General features: G+C 48.6%; 1 protein-coding gene across 1 annotated transcript in view; it reads left to right on the top strand.

The window, feature by feature from the left end:
* LINS1 (lines homolog 1) overlaps nt 1-13,071 on the top strand; it is a 17,399-nt gene extending 4,328 nt beyond the window's left edge. The window contains exons 3-6 of the mRNA XM_015407720.1: nt 1,157-1,298; nt 4,007-4,606; nt 7,125-7,305; nt 11,825-13,071. Of these exons, the coding sequence (XP_015263206.1) occupies nt 1,157-1,298; nt 4,007-4,606; nt 7,125-7,305; nt 11,825-12,749 (1,848 nt within the window). The 3' untranslated portion in view covers nt 12,750-13,071. The remainder of the gene's footprint in view (nt 1-1,156; nt 1,299-4,006; nt 4,607-7,124; nt 7,306-11,824) is intronic.
* Nucleotides 13,072-21,395: the final 8,324 nt, after the last annotated feature.

The following is a 21,395-nucleotide window of genomic DNA, read 5'->3' as shown; positions in this document are numbered from 1 at the left end:
GCTACGTGTGGCTTGGCAACCCTAACTGGGAAGGAAACCCGGCCCAGATGCTTAGCAATCCCACGTCCTAATTGAGCATACATTTTAGTTCACCTAGTGCACACGTGTCAAACAGATGGCCCTGGGGGCTGGAACCGGCTCGTCCAGGGCTCTTATCCGGCTCATGAGCAACGGGGGGGGGGACCAGTCCAAATGTGCACCAGAAGGGCCTATATTAGGGTATTAAACCCCTTTTCCCCAATGCAGGCCCTCCCCAGGACCTTCCCCCAGATCTCCAGGGATTACCCACCCCGGAGTTGGCAACGATAAGGGGTGAGGAGGGCTGGTTTGGCCCTGACGCTGCACAGCCAGTCCCCTTGGGGCCTGCCTGCCGCCCTTGGCCAAGGTGTCAAGCCGGGACGCACTGCCTGCTGCCGTCGCCACCTCCTTCTTCTCTGGCCAGAGCGCATTGGGCTGCCGCCTCTGTCTCCTGGGCTGCTGGAAAGATGGCTGGCCGAGCAGCCGAGCGGCTTCCCACTTGCAGGCAGCCCAGGGAAAGCGCCTGTTGGCACAGGCACCTGTGAAGAGCTGCCGGCCGGCTCACCAAACGTGCCCACTTATGTAAACACATAAACAGAGCGAGTGGCTGGGTCAAGCGCGCTGCACGTAGTAGCCCCTGGGCAAGATAGAAAAGCCCAGCGCTTATGTGAGGGGGATCAACATATCCAGAAGGCCGAGGTTCAGGGGTGGAGGAGGCCTGCTTAGTTGGGTGAGCTGGAGCCTGCTACCCCGTGTGTGCCGGCTCCTCTCCTGTCTCCCTCCCCAGTAGCATGGGGAGGATTAAATAAGAGGTGAACCGAAATTTATGCACGCTCCCCGGGCTCATGTAACAGTATGAATGGGAGCGGGGGGGGGGCGGTGTCAGGGGATGAGGTGAAGGTCAGGGGCGAGAGCAGGCATTCGGGAAATCATGTTGGGTTTGCACACGGCAGAGCCAGGAGCTGGATGTGCATCCGTGCACTTGCTCTTGGGGAGTAATGTTTTGGGTGGTTTAAATGCTTTTAAAAACCGTTCAGATGTTTTACAGTCTGCTTCTGGCTGGAGGATCATTTTGCTTGCAGACCCGCGGGATCCCACTCGCTGCGATACGCAGACCTGTCTCTCTCTCTTCCTGCAGGGTTCGTTGAATAGCTCCTGGCTCACCTTTTGCTCGGAGACTTTGTCGGGATTCCCCAGCAGTGGCTGGACAGCGGAATGCCTGTGGACTCTCACTCACGCAGTCCGGAAAATTCTGAAGGACGAAAGTTTGGGCAAAGGAGGTATCCGTTGTTGAAACTGGGATGAATTTTGCAAATGCCCACTAGAGGGGGGAAGAAGGTTGCAGATCTCAACTGTAGAGGTTTCCCTGTTGGTGGAGTTCATTAAGCTTGGAGCCAAAAAGCAGCTTGAATAACAGAGCAAGCTGAACAAGCCTGGCTGTTCCTATCTTGTCAGATCCCAGAAGCTTAGCAGGGTCGGCCACGTTTAGTGCTTGTATGGGAGGCAGTCTCTCATCTCTTACTTTGAAAACACGATGGTCCTGCGATCGCCATGAGCAATGTTCCCTCTAAACCGTGGAGTCTTGTGAGCAAAAATTCTACTTTGTGAGCTACTGGCATTAAAGTTGTGAGCAAGTGATTCGGCTACTACATAAGCAGTTTGCTCTGGAGCCCTCCTTCCTGAACTGAGACAAAAAACGTGTAAGCTGGAGGCTAAAAAACGGTGAGCTAGCTCACACTAACTCAGCTTAGAGGAACACTGGCCATGACTTGCTTGCCAGTTCTCTGATTGTTTTTTTTAATTAAATTTTATTAAAAGATAAGTATACATAAATAAACCCATTATATCTCAAGATTACTGTATAAACATTAATACAAACCGTAAGTGCAGATACATATATCACAATGCCATCTATTAACTTGTCAGCAGGATCTTCCTCTTACCCATATCCTTGTCACTTTCTTGCGATTTTCCAGTTCTTCTAAGATTGCTATAATAGTAACGTATAATAATCCCTCAATAGTATTTTATGAGAGTGCTCAGACCATTAAAAAATTCTCATAGATGTAGCCATCCTGCATAGCCAGTATGTGCTGGTAATACATCGTTTTCTGTGAAATGTGAGAGGACACCATTTTCGAATGATTCTGGAATGAGACCAGAGGTCATTTCAAGGGGGATCGCGGGGGATCGCAGTTCCCCTGGGTGAGGTACGGGGGGCGGGGCACATACCGAAGCCCCGCCCCCTGCTTCCGGCCGCCCCGCTTCCGGCCCTCATTTAGCCAGGAGGAGGCAGGAGAAGAGGGAGGGTAAGTTGCTTCCTCCCTTCCTCTCCCCACCCCTGCCTGCCTGGGGCCAGGGAGGGCCTTCACGGGGCTTCCTTGCACTCCCGCCGGCCTTGCAGGTCCACCGCCGGGCCCCTCATAGGGCTCGGCAGTGGAGATGCAAGGCCGCCGGCGGCAGCCGGGACCGTTGGGGGCAGGGTGTGTGGCATGACACACTTCCGGTGATGTCAGGGGGTGTGGCCTTATGACACACTTCCGGTGATGTCAGGGGGTGTGGCCTTATGACACACTTCCGGTGATGTCAGGGGTGTGTGGCCTTATGACACACTTCCGGTGATGTCAGGATATGTGGCCTTATGACACACTTCCGGTGATGTCAGGGTATGTGGCCTTATGACACACTTCCGGTGATGTCAGGGGGTGTGGCATATGCCAATGAGTTATGCTAATGAGTTCCCCTAGCTCTTTTTCTACGAAACGACCCCTGAATGGGACCCCGCATACCCTTGTATGTGGGACTCGTATTTTAACACTACTGAGCAAAGGATCATTGGGCTCTAAAGGTCTGCTCTCACTTTTATACAAGATCCTTTTTTGGGACACAGGAAAAAGTACGATCCTCACTAACATAAAAGCCTGGGACAAAGATATGAAAATAAATCTAACTGAACAGCAATGGCCAGTTCTCTGATTGTTGAAGCCCGGTTTAAGTGATCTTCACGCCCACTTTGGTGTTGTGGTTAAGTGCGCGGACTCTAATCTGGGAGAACCGGGTTTGATTCCCCACTCCTCCACTTGCACCTGCTGATGTGACCTTGGGCAAGCCGTAGTTCTGATAAGAGCTGTTCTTGAAAAAGAGCAGTTTCTGTCAAAAGCTCTCTCAGCCCCACGTACCTCACAGGGTGTCTGTTGTGAGGAGGGGAAGGGAAAGGAGTTTGTAAGCCGCTCTGAGACTCCTTTGGGTAGTGAAGGGCGGGGTATAAATCCAATCTCTTCTTCTTTTACCTCATAGGGTGCCTGTTGTGGGGAGGGGAAGGGAAAGGAGTTTGTCAGCCGCTCTGAGACTCCTTTGGGTAGTGAAGGGCGGGGTATAAATCCAATCTCTTCTTCTTTTACCTCCCAGGGTGTCTGTTGTGGGGAGGGGGAGGGAAAGGAGTCCGTAAGCCGCTCTGAGACTCCTTTGGGTAGTGAAGGGCGGGGTATAAATCCAATCTCTTCTTCTTTTACCTCCCAGGGTGTCTGTTGTGGGGAGGGGAAGGGAAAGGAGTCTGTAAGCCGCTCTGAGACTCCTTTGGGTAGTGAAGGGCGGGGTATAAATCCAATCTCTTCTTCTTTTACCTCCCAGGGTGTCTGTTGTGGGGAGGGGAAGGGAAAGGAGTCTGTAAGCCGCTCTGAGACTCCTTTGGGTAGTGAAGGACGGGGTATAAATCCAATCTCTTCTTCTTTTACCTCCCAGGGTGTCTGTTGTGGGGAGGGGAAGGGAAAGGAGTCTGTAAGCCGCTCTGAGACTCCTTTGGGTAGTGAAGGTCGGGGTAGAAATCCAATCTCTTCTTCTTCTTCTTTTACCTCCCAGGGTGTCTGTTGTGGGGAGGGGAAGGGAAAGGAGTTTGTAAGCCGCTCTGAGACACCTTTGGGTAGTGAAGGGCGGAGTAGAAATCCAATCTCTTCTTCTTCTTCTAAAACTGGTTGTGCTTTTATTACAGGAGAACTCGAGAAGCTTTTTTCTCCACTCGATGGCATCCTGGAAGGCTTTTGCCACCCCATCCTGTCTCAGGTGTCTGATCTTCCTGAAGGCATTTTGCCCTCTGACAAATGTATGAACGGCCTGAGTGGTTTTCTCGACCTCCTCGAACTGCTTGTGGCCTCGAGGAGCCGAACGGCAGCCCCTTTTGCCTGCCAAAGGATGCTGTTTTCAAACGTTGCTTACGTGTTGGGCCTGACCACCTCTCCTGCGCACACTTTCGTCAAAAAGAAATCCATGGTCCTACTGAAAAGATGCATTCTCTGTAAAGCTGGAGAAGACCTAGTCATGGGGAAGGTTCCCCCTTCATTCCCCCAAGACCCTCATCTGGATGAGGATAGAGTCGTTTTCTCAAACACCGTTTTGCATTTTGTGGATTCCGGATGGCTGCATCGATTGTTTGACGGTGAAAAGGCTGCCCACTTTGGAGGCAGTCAAGTTAGGCCCGAATTGGATGTCTGTTGTGGCCTTGACGACGTGTTCCTCAGAGCCTTAAGCTTGGTTCTGCTTAAAGCTTTAGAGACCAAGGTTCAGAGCTCTGCTTCTGAAGGTGAAGCCCAAGGTAATCTTATTTTAAAGGCCTGGTTGGTAGGCAGAGGTGGAGGAGAAGACCCCCTCCCTGCCTTGGCTTCACAAAGGAATGCCTGTATCCCAAACCAGTATACCAGCCGGAGCTGATATGACTTAAGGGATAGGCAAGGGCGGCCAAACTGGCTCAACGTAACAGCCAGACAGAATAAACATCAGCTGTCTGAGAGCCGCAAGACATGAACAAATATTGCACGCACGTTTTAATTGAAAAATATGCAAATTTGCTTTTTTATTAACTTTAAATGAGACTGTGTGAAAGAGCCGCATGCGGCTCTCGCACTGCAGTTTGGCCGCCCCGGGTTAGAGATTTATTAAATAAATTTGCAGACCACCAGTTTTCCTTTCCTTGTTAGTGATGAAACTGCTGCTAGGTAGTAAAGGACACAAGAAGAAACCTGCTTTACTGACTGTTTCTGTAGCTGAATGGTAAATGAGGGCCGATTAATAACCAGTGAGGGCTCGATTTGTTTTGTCTGGAAGATTTGCCTGTTAACTGTTAAAGAGAATGAAAAAGAAAACAGCCATCTAACAATGTTTAACTTGGGATAATTGTGGCCTTGCGCCATCAGTCACCTGTAGGTAGTGCAGCCTGTACAACTCACTGAACTGCATCACTGGACCTTGGGCATATTGTTTGGAAGCGCACTGCACTTTCCGTTGGGAGTTGAGCATTGCTCACCTTGTGCCATTGCTGGTCCACTGTGTATGCAATGTTTGCATTGGGAGTTGAGTTGTTTGGGAGTTGAGCCCGTTTGGTGTAGTGGTTAAGTGTGCAGACTCTAATCTGGGAGAACAGGGTTTGATTCCCCACTCTTCCACTTGCACCTGCTGATGTGACCTTGGGTCAGTCACAAGCTCTGGCACAGCTGTCCTTGAAAAAGAGCAGTTTGTGTCAGAGTTCTCTCAGCCCCACCCACCTCACAGGGTGTCTGTTGTGGGGAGGGGGAGGGAAAGGAGTTTGTAAGCCGCTCTGAGACTCCCAAGTGAAGGGCGGGGTATAAATCCAATCTCTTCTCTTCTTCGTCTTTATTATGATGATTATTATGGTTACCATGACTATTATTATTATATTAAATGTATAGACCGCCCTCCCCCAAACGGCTCAGGGCAGTGTACATCATATTTCAAACATAGAATAGACTGGAAATATACAATAAATAGTCAAATTAATATAAATGCAAATAACACATAAAATGATAGTATTCTCAAAATAAGTGGATGGCATATAAAAATTCCTCTCCCTCCGTAGGGCGAATTGTAGACTGGGCATGGTGAAGGCCCTGGTAGAATCTGAATAAAAACTGATTGCTGTCCTTAACCATAGGCATGGCGGAACATCTCTGTTTTACACGCCCTGCGGAACTGAACTAGGTCCCGCAGGGCACGGATGTCATTAGGTAGAGAGTTCCACCATCACTTATCTTGGCCCATTGCTTGTCTACTGTGTATGTTGTATTCCCTTCGTGTCACTTAACTCAGGCCACTGATGGTTCACTTACCTTGGGACATCGATGGTCCACTGTGTACATAATATTCCCTTTCCAAGTTGAGCATCACTTACCTTGGGCCACTATGTATGTGATGTTCCCTTTGCAAGTTGGGTGTTACTTACCTCGTGCCACAGATGGTCTACCATGTGTGCGATGTTCCCTTTGGGAATTGAGTATCACTTACCTTGGGACATTGATTGTTCTCCGTGTACGTAATATTCCCTTTGCAAGTTGAGCGTCACTAACCTTGGCCCACCAATGGCCCACCATGTATGCGATGCTCTCTTTGGGAGTTGAGTGTCACTTACCTTGGGACACTGATGGCCCACCATGTATGTAATGTTCCCAGAAACAGGGTCCTAACTCAGGTTCCTGTTCTTACATTCACACAGTATAGACAGGTGTATTCAAAACAGCAGCCACTTATTAGCAGGAAGATACAGGGATGAGATCAACTGGTATCCGGGCAAGGGAACTCAGGCAGTCTACAGTTCTAACTAACAAAACTAAAGAGCCAGGGATGTTATTGCCTCACAGCTTCTGCAGGTAGCAACAAAATGTGCCTCACAGAACTTCCGTAATGCATGCAGATAACGTTGCGGAAGATGGGAAGAAGTGAACTCATGTAATGTGTATGTGGTTGGCGAAGCAGACACTTTTCTGATGTCTCGCTTCTGCCATCAGGTGTGGTGAGATCAGTTGAGTCTTTTTAGCCTTTAGATGGGTGCAGACCAATTATTAGTGGGTTGTATTTAGCCCGCAGGCTGCTAGTTGCTAGGAGTTTGAAGGCATTCTCCATGCAGGTTGTGTGGTGTTACCAAGTGTTTCCTTCTGTTATGTCCTATAGGTGCAAGGAAATGTTAGTAGATCCCTTTGGTAGCGGTGGCGAAATGCATTCTCCAAGCCTTTCGAGGTTCCAGTGCAAATGTGTGGTTCATTTAAAAGAACAAAGGAAAAATTGAATTTAATTTGCAATTCTCTCTCTCTCTCTCTCTTTAGTACTTTTGGAGAGTGTTATGTGCCCTCTGTTGTCCTTCTTAAAGAACGACCTGAGGTCTTCTCCTTGTGCCCACCCGTTTAAACACCCCTGCACGTGGCTTTCCAAGCTCTTCATAGAACAAGACGACGACATGTTTGAAGCCGCAAAAGCCTTACTGAGTGTTCACTTGCAATTTAAGAGGTGAGTGGCTGCCTTAACTCTCAGGTCTTCAAGTAGAAGAAAAGTTACTATCCTTTTTTGGGGAGGGTGAAGATAGGCTTGCCAAGTCCCCCTGGGGGGTGGGGAAACCCCAGCCCCAGAGGCCCGTTCCCTGCCACCGGTGGATCGGGCCCCGGGGGAAGCCCCACCCCGACGTGCGCGTCACCCGGAAGTGATGCAACCACACCGGGCACGCTGGGGGCGGGGCCACAGTCATCCAAGGGAAAACTCTATGGTTTTCCCTCGGATGGTCGTGACCCCGCCCCCAGCGTGCCCGGCGTCGCGCTCCAGACGACAGCCGGGAGTCCCCTGCTCCGGCGCAACACCCAACTTGGCAACCCTACGCGAAGAATAGAGGAGCAGACTCACAAGTACCAGATCACAGTTTGCTCTCCATCAGACAGAGCCCAGTCCGTCAGCTCTGGATGATGGCCCACCAGGGACTTGGCTGGAAAAGCCCGGGGCTGCAGAAGGTCCTGGGCTGCAGAACACCCGGCCGGCAAAGTTCACCCGATGGTTTGGTGAGCAGCCCCTTTAATCCAGACCCTCTCCAGGTTAGGACTCTGCTGACAAGATGCCAGTTGAAATAACTTTGGATAAGAGTCCCGTTTTTGGTTTTTTGGCCCCTCTTGAGGGACTCACTTAGGAACTGATTACCTACTTAACACTGCTTCTTGTCCATTTGCCAAGTGACATTTGGAAGCACACAGCATTCTTCCAAGGCCGTTGAGGTGTTTGGTTACATTGTTCGTGCAGTCTGAATGGGAGATTGCTCCTGTTATCTTGCAAAACAGAGGTCTGAACTGTGTGAGGGCAGACGAATCAGTGGGATTTAAGGGAGCTGAAGTTTCTCTGGAACACAAAAAAGCAATTCTCTCCCCAACAAGGTGGGGGGAATTCCAAGAGCAAGCCTTGCAGATGAGTGCTTTAGAATGAAACCATCCGGGTAGATGGCAGAAATATTTTTATATTCTATATATAAAATTAGGAGAGAAAAGAGACTCCCACAGCTGATTAATTAATTCGTTTAAAATAGTTTTATGCCACTTTCCCACCCAGTCAGGGTCCCCAAGGTGGTCTGCATAAGCACATTAAAGCATTTGAACAGTTACAAGCAACATTTAATGTTATAAAATAATTCAACATTAACATTAATAGCAACATTATTAGCAATCGCACGAATAACTTCAGCCCAGTCCTGGAAAAACAAAAATCAACCTACTCTCCATTGTTGGCAAAACAAAGTCTGGGAACACTTTATTTATGGTAAAATTGTCTCTTACCCAAAAAGTTTTCAAGCAATTTGGTTCCCAGCAGTGAACTATCTCGCAGAAGAAGAAGTGATTCCAAACAACTCCTGTTACAAAGATCTGTTATCAGAGGTCGATTCGGGGGGGATCGCAGTTCCCTCGGGTGAGGTGTGGGGGGCGGGGCACACGACGAAGCCCCGCCCCCTGCTTCCGGGCGCCCCGCTTCCAGCCCTCATTCAGCCAGGAGGAGGCAGGAGAAGAGGGAGGGTAAGTTGCTTCCTCCCCGCCTCTCCCCACCCCTGCCTGCCTGGGGCCAGGGAGGGCCTTGGCGGGGCTTCCTCGCACTCCCGCCGGCCTTGCAGGTCCACCGCCGGGCCCCTGATGTCAGGGGGTGTGGCATATGCTAATGAGTTATGCTAATGAGTTCCCCTAGCTCTTTTTCTATGAAACGATCCCTGTCTGTTATATTTTTAAAAGGGCTCTTAAAGACTGAAATGTTGGTTAACACACGGTGTTAATATGTGTTATGAATGTACTGTTGAATATATTGTTCAAAATAAAAAACACTTATGTTAAAAACAACACAAACAGTACCAGAACAGGGAGAATGTAAGTGATGGGGAAGTGCAGAGATTATTTTCAAAGTGCTAATTCAGGGTTCTGATGTTAATGACAAGAACGCAGGATCAATAAACGTTGCGATAGGCTGTGGACAGGCGTTCTGGGAACAGGGTCATGGGCCTCGCCTACACATGGGGTCAAACAATTCAGTCGGCTCTGGTGGAGATTGAGTGAATTGTGCCGTTTCTCTTTTTTAACTTAATTTAAAAAAAAAAATTAATCAACAGTAATACAAAAATACAAACATTCAGATTTTTTTAATGAATAGAAAAGATTTTGTTTCACCACACCCTTTACACTTTATATTTCTGTATATATACATTTTTAAACACTTAGTAAAATACAAAATTGAGATAGTTCTTAGTTAAAGAACATACCGTGTTCGGAGAATCAGGAACAAATTCAAAGAAAGAAAACCATTTTTTTTCAAAAAGTTAGATGAGGTCCTATTCCGGTCTGTGGCTACCATCTGGGATGCTAATTTGTCTGTAACTGCCAAGTCCCAAACCTTCATATACGATTGGCGCACATTTGGACGCCCTGCTGGATCCTGTCAAGTGTGTCACTCATACCATGTTAAGGGTAGAACAGATTTAGCGTCCAGTGGCACGCACACAAAAGCTCAAGCCTTGAATAAACCTTTGTTGCTCATAAAGGTGCCGCTGGACTCCAAATTTGTTCTACTGTTTCAGACCAACACGGCTGACTACCTGGATCTGTCTTCATGTTAAGGGCATTTATTTAGTCCCTATTTGGGGAGGAGGACTAAAAGGTGAAGACCTGTGGTGGCGTCCTAGGCAGAGTTATTCCCATTGACTTCAGTCAATTCGGAAGGGTGCACCTTTGCTCAGGATAGCATGGCTGAGTGATAGCATGGCTGAGTGTTGTACTTAAATCTGCTATCGTGTTGCTAACAGCATTTTTTGGGGGGGCACCCCCTTAATTAAAAGCCCCACCCCACAAATAGCCATGCCAGAAACCTGATTTTTTGGGGGGGCATTCTTTTGTATTTTTAAAATGTGTTTGTGTGTGTGTGTAGAAACCTTATTTTTGAGGAGAGACCCCCGCGGGGGGCATCATGGGACCTGGGAAAAGATGGCTAGGAAGGCATTTAAATGCCTTTTGACTTTCCTTCTGCAGGGCAAGAAAGCTTAGAAGGGCACTCAAGAGTGGCACGTTCAGTACCTCTGTAACAACCCCCCTTTCTGTTAGCCCAGTCCTGCTGTAGAGCACCTAGGTCACGGTGAGTCTTCCAAAAGCATTCCCATGAGCCTTTGGGAAACATGCAAATTAGAGTGCCCTTCTAAGCTTCCTTGCCCTGCGGAACTCAGAAGGCATTTAGATACCTTCCGAAGGCAGTGAAATGCCCTCTGAGCTGGTTTCCCCCCCCCCCAGAAAAAAAGTTTCCCCCCCCCCCCAGAAACTGACGCGCTCGCTGCCCCATCCCTTGAAAGGAAGGGCTAGAAACAGGCTCGGGGCCTCTCCCTTTAAAGACAGGCATGCAGATTAATTTAATTAACTGTAATTTAACTGCCCCCCTAAAAATGTCAGTGCCCCCGAACAAAAAAAATCCTGACACTAGAAAAAAATGCCCCCGAACAAAAAACACACACACCCTGGCCTAGGGCCTGCCACCAAGGAAATCCAGAGGTGCCGTGCCAAGGAAGGCAGCGGCCAGCCCCTTCTCTTCGTCTCATGCCTTGGTTCTGTGGTCACTCGTGAGTCAGTTGTGACTTCATGGCACACAATTTTTATTAACGTCCCATGCTGCCTTTCAGTATATCAGATGCTTTTCTAAGTTAAAATTAACCAGCAGTTTTAACGGAAGCCTTGGGCATCTTCTCTGTTAAGACGTCTTTGTCATTGTAAGACGAGACCAAGGGTTCACTTAGGGCAGGATTTTGTCTCTGGTTGTAGTCTGCCCTTCAAGGTGTTCTGGCCACCTCTGACGGGTGACAAAGAATCACGCAGTCCTCTGGTTGGCCATTTTGGCTAACGACGATCATTGATGAAATGTTTGTTCGGGAGCCTCACCCTGCTTTTTCTTTGTGTCACTGCTTTGTGTCACCCTATGAGGAAAGGTTAAGGCGCTTGGGGCTCTTTAGCTTGGAGAAACGACGACTGAGGGGTGACGTGATCGAGGTTTATAAGATTATGCATGGGAAAGAGCAGGTAGAGAAAGAGGTCCTTTTCTCCCTTTCTCACAAGACAAGAACTCCTTGTGGGCACTCCATGAAATTGCTGAGCGGTCGGGTTAGAACGGATAAAAGGAAGTCCTTCTTCACCCAAAGAGTGATTAACGCATGGAATTCACTGCCACAGGAAGTGGTGGCGGCTACAAGCATGGACGGCTTCAAAGGGGAATTAGATAAGCATATGGAGCAGAGGTCCATCAGTGGCTATTAGCCACAAGGTATAGATAGGGGCTCTGGGGCAAGTGATGCTCTGTCATCTTGGTGCTTGGGGGGGTCAACAGTGGGAGGGCTTCTAGTGTCCTGGCCCCACTGCTGGACCTCCTGATGGCACCTGGGTATTTCTGGCCACTTTGTGATACAGAGTGTTGGACTGGATGGGCCTTTGGCCTGATCCAACATTGGCGTCTCTTATGTTCTTATGTTCTTATTTTCCAGGTTCTGCCATGAAGCTGCAGTTCCCTCATGCCTTTCAGATGACCAGACCTGGGACACCTCAGCGCATAGGCATGGCTGCAATCCCCATTGCATCTTCTTATATCTGTTGCAGAGCATCGCGTTTGACGCCAGTGTTCTTCTTGACTTCCTGATATCGTCAGAAACCTGTTTTCTGGAGTACCTGGTAAGGTACTTAAAACTCCTGATAGAAGACTGGCGCCATTTTGCCAACATCTCCAAAGGCCTCGAGCCCACAGCTAGTGGAGATCCGAGCTTTTCTTCAAAGGACCTGTTCTGTCAAGAGAAGAACAGCGGCCAGTCATGGGCGAATGCGGAGAAGAGCGCCTTGTGTGATCCAGAGTCCTGTCTGCCCCTTCTGACCTCTTCCAAGAATTGCACTGTTGTGCAACAGTTTGACAACCGAGCTGTGAAACCTGACAGGCCCAGCTCTTTGAGAGGGTCCGATAACACGTCTTCACTGGGGGGCGTTCAAAGGCTGGTTGATTACGAAAGTTCAGAAGACTCTGAAATAGAAGAGGCGTGTTTGGCAGACAGGGTCCAGGCTCCTTCGAGTAATCCAGCCTGCTTAGATGTGGCCATCTCTACAGATGGCCAGGCAGAAATCCTGGAATGTGACGCATCTCCTCTGGATCATGAAGATTTGACTGTTGCGCCCCCGTCTTGGCCCCGGGTGTCCCCAGACGACCCCATATCGGCTGAAGGCTTGCTTTGGAAATCGGTGAAGTGTTTGCAAGAGCTGCGAAAATCCATTTCGAGGCTGCACAGAAGAAATCTCTTCCCGTACAACCCGGCTGCTCTTCTGAAGCTGTTGACTCGCGTTGACATAATTAGCAGAGCGGACAAATCTAGAGACACACGATGCCTGACTCCCCACCACCCCACCCTGTCTCCACTCTCACAATAGCCTCGGAAGGCTGTTTTCACAAGATTAACATGCACCGAAACCTCTGGTCTGGGTTGCATTCTCCGGGACTTGTCTGTGTCGTTGAAAGCAGGTCGGACTTGCCGCAGAAGGCTGACTCTGGGTAATTGTGGCTCTAATTGCAGCTCTAACTATGTGTTTAACGGCAAACAGTTTTGCCTGCAGGATACAGTTTTGCCCATAGGTATCTGTCACTACAGCCTTTGGGAATTAAAGACAAAACACCCTGAATTTTAATTATTGGCTCTGTAAATTTTCAATTTTATTTCACCCTCACAAGAAGGGTGCCCTTCCTAATCAGGAATCAGCGCTGAAATTGACATGGGTGTGAAGAGGGAAAGTGCACAGACCTCGGGGAACCAAATTAATTTAAAGAAAGAATTTAAAATATACCTGCTGTCCTAAGACAGGGAGACTTATAGCTGTGGGAAAAGAAGGTAGCTCCATTTCTGTCTGCCCGTTTTTCACAAGGACTGGATGAGCGCTTTTGTGCTGGCATAAGCTTTTTGCCCCAGCAAGCCAAAAGGGCAGCACGTTGTGTCCTTTGATTAACATCTGCCTGCCTGACAGTGCAAAAACCAGGAAGGTTTGTTGAGCACCTTGAAGGCAGAAACCCATGCAGCTGATGGGCTGTGTTCAAGCGTGGGACGGCTCCAGTCCTGCTAAAGTGAGAGAGAGAGAAATACAAACTTGTGTGTGCAAGGAAAGGGTGAATCGTTGTTGTTTGTTACTAATGGTAACAGGCACAGCCCAATAAGAACTTACGATAGTAAGAGCCGGCGTGGTGTAGTGGTCAGCAATGTTCCTTCTAAGCTGTGGAGTCTTGTGAGCAAAAACTTTACTTTGTGAGCTACTGCCATTAAAGTTGTGAGCAAGCAATTTGGCTACTGCATAAATTAGTTTGCTCTGGAGCCATCCTTCCTGAGCTAAGACAAAAATGTGTGAGCCGGAGGCCAAAAAACTGTGAGCTAGCTCACGCTAACTCAGCTTAGAGGGAAACCTGGTGGTCAGAGAGACTAGGATCTGAGAGGATCTGGGTTTGAATTTCCCGCTCTGCCATGGATGCTTGCCAGGTGACCTTGGGCCAGCCATGCTGTCTCAGCCTAACCTACCTCACAGGGATAAAATGAAGGCGTGTGGAATGTTGTGGGACACTTTTGGGTCCCAATTGGGGGCAGGGGAGTGGGGTATAAGTGAAGTAAATAATTACATGTTACATTCCACACTGTACCTGCTCATGTCTACATCTAGGAGGGAGACTGCAGATAAGAAAATGGGAAGAACTGTTAAAGAGGGGTTCCAGAAGAGAAAATTGGAAGGGATGTCCGTGTTGAAATTCTGCACAGCCCTGAGCCCGTTTGCGGGGAGGACGGGGTATAAATGTAAAAATAAATAAACAAATAAATAATAATTATGTCACTTGTTGCCTCATTTTAAGGCATATCGTCACTGTAGGGAATAAATTGCATAGGTTCATAGAACATTTCCTGGGCGAAAAACAAAAGAAACGGGAAGTATAGCTCATGGTTCAGACAACCTTAACTGTGTCCCTGGCATCTCAGTATTCTCACCGTTTGTACAGCTCAAGCACCGTGACTGGTTTGAATTATAATATTATAATCCTGTGTGTCACAGTTGGGCAACACCATTAACTTCTGGGTGTTGTAAGTAGAGAGGGCAGGGGGCGCTACTGCACACGAATGTCTTGTTTTTCAAGTGAGTTAACGCTGAACATCGCTCCTGAGTTAGAGGCAGGGGTCGTTTCATAAAAAAAGAGATGCAGGAGCTCATTAGCATAACTTATTTGCATATGCCACATCCCCTGACATCACCGGAAGTGTGTCAGAAGGGAACACCCACCGCTCAGGCTCCACTGGACTGTTTTGGATTGCTAGCTATTGGGGGGGGGGACGTGCAGATCTGTCCTCGCAGAGGAGGGAGAGCTTGTACCTGAATAAAACTTGGTCTTAAAGGTGCCACTGGACTGTTTTGGACCGGGGGGCCAGGGGGAGCTCTGCAATTTACCTGGCTGCTTCTTGCTCTGACTGAGGGCTGCTGGGAGCAGGGGGTGGGACTTGTTGCATGTGCCCGCCCCCTGGGCTCTACTGCCGGAGCTCCGCTCCTGTGCGCTCCTGCAGGAAATGACCCCTGGTTAGAGGCGTAGGATTTTCATGTGCTAGGTGCCAAGGATTATGGCCACTGGATTATTTGTAGAACAAAGTTTGAGTCCAGTGGCACCTTTAAGACCAGCACGAACGCTTATGCCCAGAATTAAACGTTGTTAGTCTTACAGGTGCCACTGGACTCAACATGTGTTCTGTTGCTTCATACCAACATGGAAGGGGTTGGACTGCGCTGGTTACGAACCGTAGTAAAGATTTCTGTTCTGACCAAGCACGGCTGCCCACCTGGATTATTTTCAGCATTTGTCAGTCTACATGACAGCAGTCAGATCCAGCAGAGGGAGTATTAGCCCTGGGTACAAAGGCTTCCGAATTCAAATCCTGGACTTGCTATGTGGCCTCAGGTGGGACACTCCTTTTGCTTTTGCATTTCTTTCAGTGAAATAGGGAATCATCTGCATCTGTCCTGTCATTTTTACGTGGGCAAATGAGATCAGGATTGCCAACAGTTTTTTTGGGTTTTTTAAAGGGAATGCTTTGCATGGGAGGAAATGGAAAGCGTTTTATTTGTAGTGTGCTACGAAGCGTCCCAATCTCAGAAGATCAAGCGTAGTACAGAGCTGAGAAAATCCAGATACTTGCAGTGTAATCCTAAAGCCACTTTCCTGGGAGTAAACCTTATGGAGTAGTGTTCTGAGTAGACCAGCTTAGGCCTGTTCTTTTGCAGTCATGCATGGCTAGCCTGATCTCATCAAATCTTGGAAGCCAAGCAAGGTTGGCCCTGGCTAGTATTTGGATGGGAGACTTCCAAGGAATACCAGGGTCACTGCACAGAGGCAGGCAAGAGTGATTAACACTTGGAATTCACTGCCACAGGAAGTGGTGGCGGCTTCAAAAGGGACTTAGATAAGCATATGGAGCAGAGGTCCATCAGTGGCTATCAGCCACAAGGTATAGATAGGAATTCTGGGGCAAGTGATGCTCTGTCTTCTTGGTGCTTGGGGGGGGGGTCAACAGTGGGAGGGCTTCTAATGTCCTGGCCCCACTGGTGGACCTCCTGATGGCCCCTGGTGTTTCTGGCCACTGTGTGACACAGAGTGTTGGACTGGATGGACCATTGGCCTGATCCAACACTGGCGTCTCTTATGTTCTTAACGGCAAACTATGACGTTTTCCTCTGCCTCTTTTGCTTGTTTCTGCAGATGTTTTTGCAGTCTGAGGTGCAAAAACACAGTTCGACCTCTCTTGCGGCACAGCATCCGGGAATTCCCTTGCCGCACCACAAAAGGGGGCAAACTGCGACTTTGCTCCTCAGACTACAAAAACCTCTGTGGAAACGAGCGAAAGTGGCCGAGGAGTAGAAGCGAAGGAGCAGGGAGACCCATTCGTGCAGAAAACATCCGCCTCTGAATGCCTCTTGTCTCGAAAACCCTACAGGGTTGCCATAAGTCAGCTGTGACTTGATGGCAAAAATGGGTTCGGGGGGGGGGATGATAGCATGGAAAGAGGAATAGGCAGGACGGATGCACTTTTTCTCTCCTTCCCCTGTCCCTCAAGTTTCTCCCGTCTCTGGTTCCAGCTCCTGCCAACCTAGCAGTTCGAAAGCAAGACATTGCAAGTAGATAAATAGGTACCACTTCGGTGGGAAGGGAACAGCGTTCCGTGCGCCTTGGTGTTGAGTCATGCCGGCCACATGACCACGGAAACGTCTTCGGACAGCGCTGGCTCTTCGGCTTTGAAACGGAGATGAGCACCGCAACCCTAGAGTCGGACTCGACTGGCTTTCGAGCAAGGAGGAACCTTTACCTTTACCTTTATTCCTCTGAGCGTGTCTCTGACAGCCAACTGCTGTGAGCTTTGAGGTGATGGTGCAGACCCCTCCTCAGGATTTCCCCTTTTATAGAAATGCAGAGCAGCCCCATTGGGTGACTAGTGCAAGCTGGGGGAAGTGGCACCGGTCCAACTGACCTCTTTTCTGAAAGTCCACCAGTGGTTACTAGCGGTGGTGAGTTAAGGGGATTGCCACAGACAGAGGCAGAAGACCGCCAAATCCTAGGGCTAGGAGGCAACGTCAAGGGAAGCCTCGGCCTCTGTGCCCTCTTGTCGGCCCTCCTGGGGAACCGGTTGGCCATTGTGTGAAACAGGACGCTGGACCAGATGGCCAGCAGAGCTCTTCTTTTAAAGCTCCTGTTAGTTCCGTTGAGGCGTGTCAATAAGTGTGGCAATTCGGGGGAAACATGGAGGGTTCCCCCCCACACACACACTTGTTCCACCCCTCAGCCACACTACCGCTATGAGGAGAATGAGGCCTTCTGTATTTCTGGCCCTGTTCACATGGGGAAGTAGCTGCGGGAGAGCCACGGGTGGTGGGCGGATTATTCGGGCGCAATCGCACCGCCACTTCTGGCAAGTGGAGCGCACCCGTGGCCACCCCGTGGCTTCCCAGGGAAAACCTAGAGTTAAAAACTACCTGCTTCGAAGTACTATCTTCCGGTAAATGCGCGGCACGGGCGGGCGTCTGATCAGAGACGCGCTGGTAGCCCGTCGCATCCAGCAGCCATCGACGTCTGCCACATGCGCACAAACGCGGTCCTGCTGTTTTCCTGCTGTGTTGCCTCACTGGTCTGATCGGCTGCCGATGGCCGGAGGACGGAGCTGCGGGGGAATGTGTGATTGCGCTACCGCACTTCTTTTTTCTCCGCAGCTAAAAGCCTCCGTTCCCCTGCGGATTATCTGGCCCGTGTGACCGGGGCCTTTGTACGTTTTCTTTTACCATTAAAAGTAGAGCACTCTTTAATTATACCTGGGTCACTTGGTTTGTACCAGGCATAAGGCTCAAAAATGATGGTCACAGTCACAGAACAGACCGCAAAAAGAAGAAACTGTGAGGTAACTGCGCTAGAAAATATTTCAATAAGCAATCACAAAAATGTATACAAAAATCATATAAATGCACAAGGCAGTTGAAAATGGTGTGACGATGGTCTCCGGAATGTTCTGTCGTTTCGATAGTATTCTTCTTCCGAAAGTGGATGAAAGCAGCGACTCTTGGTCTGTCATTTCAACAAGTAGGTATCAAAAGTTTCATTAATATTCACCGATGTCTCATAACTTAGTTGTAAGAAATTCTCTGAAAGAATGTTCCTAGGGCAAAGTGCTTGTATAATGCCTACACATTTTTGTACAAATTTTGTGATTGTTTATTGAAATATTTTCTAGCGCAGTTACCTCACAGTTTCTTCTTTTTGCGGTTTGTACCAGGCATAAGACAGACAGAGACTGAGTCCCAGGCACAGCAAGAACCAAATATTAAACTGCTTCTTAAGGAATTAGGAACCAATGTTGTAGTTTGGTATTATACCCCAAATATAAGGTTCATTGGAGCAGATGACCCAGAAAGAGCTGACTTCATTGGCTTGCCACTTCCCAACATTTTGTGATTAGCCCTCTGTACCGCACGACAGCCATTTTCTCATTGGCCTCAGCCCTCCACGGCCCCATTGTGTGGTGGCACCCAGTCTCTGTAATGAAAGTCTAAATGTGCCCACAGACTCAATGAAATTGGGCCCCCCGATATGCTAGCTAGACATTATTTTAAAGTTTTGGTATTCTTGGGAAAGATATCCTGCTCAGATAATCCACAGGGTGTTTCATTCGTTCACAGTGTTGCAGTATCGCTGCTCCTAACTGACACTTGATGCATCTGTTGCCACATAAAATCTGTTTCTGCTAATGAGGTACATTCTCTCTGCATAGGGGAAGTAAAACCCTTTTCTTCAGATGTTCCAGTGTCACCATGCCACTCTCATGTCCATTTAATGTCTGGATTCCCCCCCCCACACACTTTTTCGTGAACTCAGTCAAAGATACAGTTATGGTCCCTGAAATGAGGAACAAAACTTCTGTAGTATCTCCTCACCCCACCCCCCGGGCAAGTTCTAGCGTCCCCCCCCCCCCATTAGTTGAGGGAGGTTCCAACTTCTGTATAGCTTTGACTTATCCATCAAAGGATTTCTGTGCTACCTTCCTACACAAAATCCCACGTATGTCACTTCAGATATTCCAGTTCAGCATTTCTTAGGTTTGGCTAAACCTGCTTTGCAATTATTGACTCACCTTCCAAAGGATGCTGGAGAATCTCTTAACACTGAAGGTTCGACGTAGGAATACATACAGACCATCCGGAGTGGCAAAAACAAAAATGTAAATCCATTTGCTAAAACTCTTTAAACAAATCTACAGTGGTGACAAGACCTAACTAGTACTCAGGGGTCATTTCCTGCGGGAGCGCACAGGAGCGGAGCTCCGGCAGTAAGGAGCCCAGGGGGCGGGCACATGCAACAAGCCCCGCCCCCTTCTCCCAGCAGCCCACAGTCGGGCCACGAGGAGCAAGAAGCAGCCAGGTAAGTTGCAGAGCTCCCCCTGGCCTCCCGGTCCAAAACAGTCCAGTGGCACCTTTAAGACCAAGTTTTATTCAGGTACAAGCTCTCCCTCCTCTGCGAGGACAGATCTGCACGTTCCCCCCTGCCCCCCGCAATAGCTAGCAATCCAAAACAGTCCAGTGGCACCTTTAAGACCAAGTTTTATTCAGGTACAAGCTCTCCCTCCTCTGCGAGGACAGATCTGCACGTTCCCCCCTGCCCCCCGCAATAGCTAGCAATCCAAAACAGTCCAGTGGGGCCTGAGCGGTGGGTGTTACCTTCTGACACACTTCCGGTGACATCAGAGGGTGTGGCATATGCAAATGAGTTATGCTAATTAGCTCCTGCACCTCTTTTTCTACGAAATGACCCCTGCTAGTACTACTCATGCGTCCAACCTAGGCACAGGGAGAGGCATCCGGTTGTGTATTCCCTTCTTGAAGCTCTATAGAACAAAGGCATTTGAAACCACATAGGTGAATGAATCCCATTGTTTAAACTCAGGGGTTGCTACATCGGTCCTGCCTGCCTTATGAGTGCAAATTTCTGGAAATCCACCGATCACCTGCAAGCTCTTTTCCTTATTGTTCAAACGGATGATTAATGCTGTTCCAAATCCTTTTTCCATGTATAATTTGGATGTTTATCTGGGAATTCAGACACCGTCATTTCATACTCCACCCATTCAGTTACTAAATGCCCTCTTTCATAATACATGTTCAAATCTACCACTTTTGGTTTCCTAGACAACTTTTTGATCTTACCAGCTAAGTAGACTCATCCAGACTTCCCAGGTTGCTTTCAGTTTGTTGGAATTTAAAAGTAAGAAAGCAAGAACTCCCCCCCTGAATTTTCAAATTCTCTGGTCCTCACTATTTTATCATACTGTCTTTGTGTGTGCGTGCGTGCGCATATGCGGGCTCTGCTCCAATTTCCCTCTTCCCACACACTCTAGTCTCTACAGAAACCTGTGTTTCCAAAGTCTCAGCTGCTTGTTTTGTTTTGGAGAATATTTAAGAGTTTCCTGGGTTTTGTTTGGTTTTTTAAAAACTCCTTGAGAGCCAGTTTGGTGTAGTGGTTAGGAGTGTGGACTCTAATCTGGGGAAATGGGATTTGATTTCCCACTCCTCCACATGCAGCTGTTGGTGTGAACTTGGGTCAGTCACAAGTTCTCTCAGAGCTGTTCTCTCACAAGCAGTTTCCCTCAGAGCTCTCTCAGCCCCACCTGCCTTACAGCGTGTCTGTTGTGGGAAGGAGAAGGGAAAGGAGGTTGTAAGCTGCTCTGAGACTCCTTCGGGTATAAATCCAATTGTTATGGACGCGGACCGCCACTAGGGGTCCGCGGCAAAGACTGGAGCTTGGCTCCCCTGGACAATAGGAACGTAGGATCCTAGTTCCCCCCAGCCCCAACCAATAGCCACTCTGGCGGGAAGTTCAAACCCTCCAATGGACTAAGGCTGTGCTGGGTGGGTGTGTATATAGTTGGCCTTGCAGGGCCGTTTTAGTTAGTCTTGTGTTAAGTACAATAAACGTGTGCAAGAGCATGTCGTCGTCCGAGTCCTCCATGCGGCGAACCCAGTACTTTTCACCAATCTCCTCCTCCTCATTTGGAATTTGAAACTTTTGTTCTATCTTGCCACCTTCTTCTGAACTTAGAAACTTTATCTGTTTCTCATTTGTGAAATCAAGTTCCCCAAGTGTAATGTATTCAGATGCCCTGAATGCATGAGGATGAACGTAGAATCATCCCATAGAGAAGCTATGCTCAGCTTCAGACGTCGGCAAGGATTCGCGCCGAAAGTATTATGTCCAATCACATTTGAACTGTCTGTGGTGGGAACGCTTGTGATTGGGCTGTTATGCGAACAACCTGATAGGTTGAGAATCGTATAGTAGGTGTGGCTACATTAGCCCGGAGTGTTTAAATACCGAACCGCTGCAATGGAAGTTGGTTCGGGCTATCAGAGAAGTTGTACCGTGTCAGAGAAGTTGATCGTCGAGCTGAAATAAACCTGAGTTTTGCTGAAATCACTCTCTGGCTATTTTGTTAAGCACGGACTTAACACCAAGGTTTTCAAATCACT

This window comes from Gekko japonicus, unplaced genomic scaffold (assembly GCF_001447785.1).
Source record: "Gekko japonicus isolate JY-2015 unplaced genomic scaffold, Gekko_japonicus_V1.1 scaffold1871, whole genome shotgun sequence".
Classification (NCBI taxonomy): domain Eukaryota; kingdom Metazoa; phylum Chordata; class Lepidosauria; order Squamata; family Gekkonidae; genus Gekko; species Gekko japonicus.
This window is presented reverse-complemented; position numbering and strand designations above follow the sequence as displayed.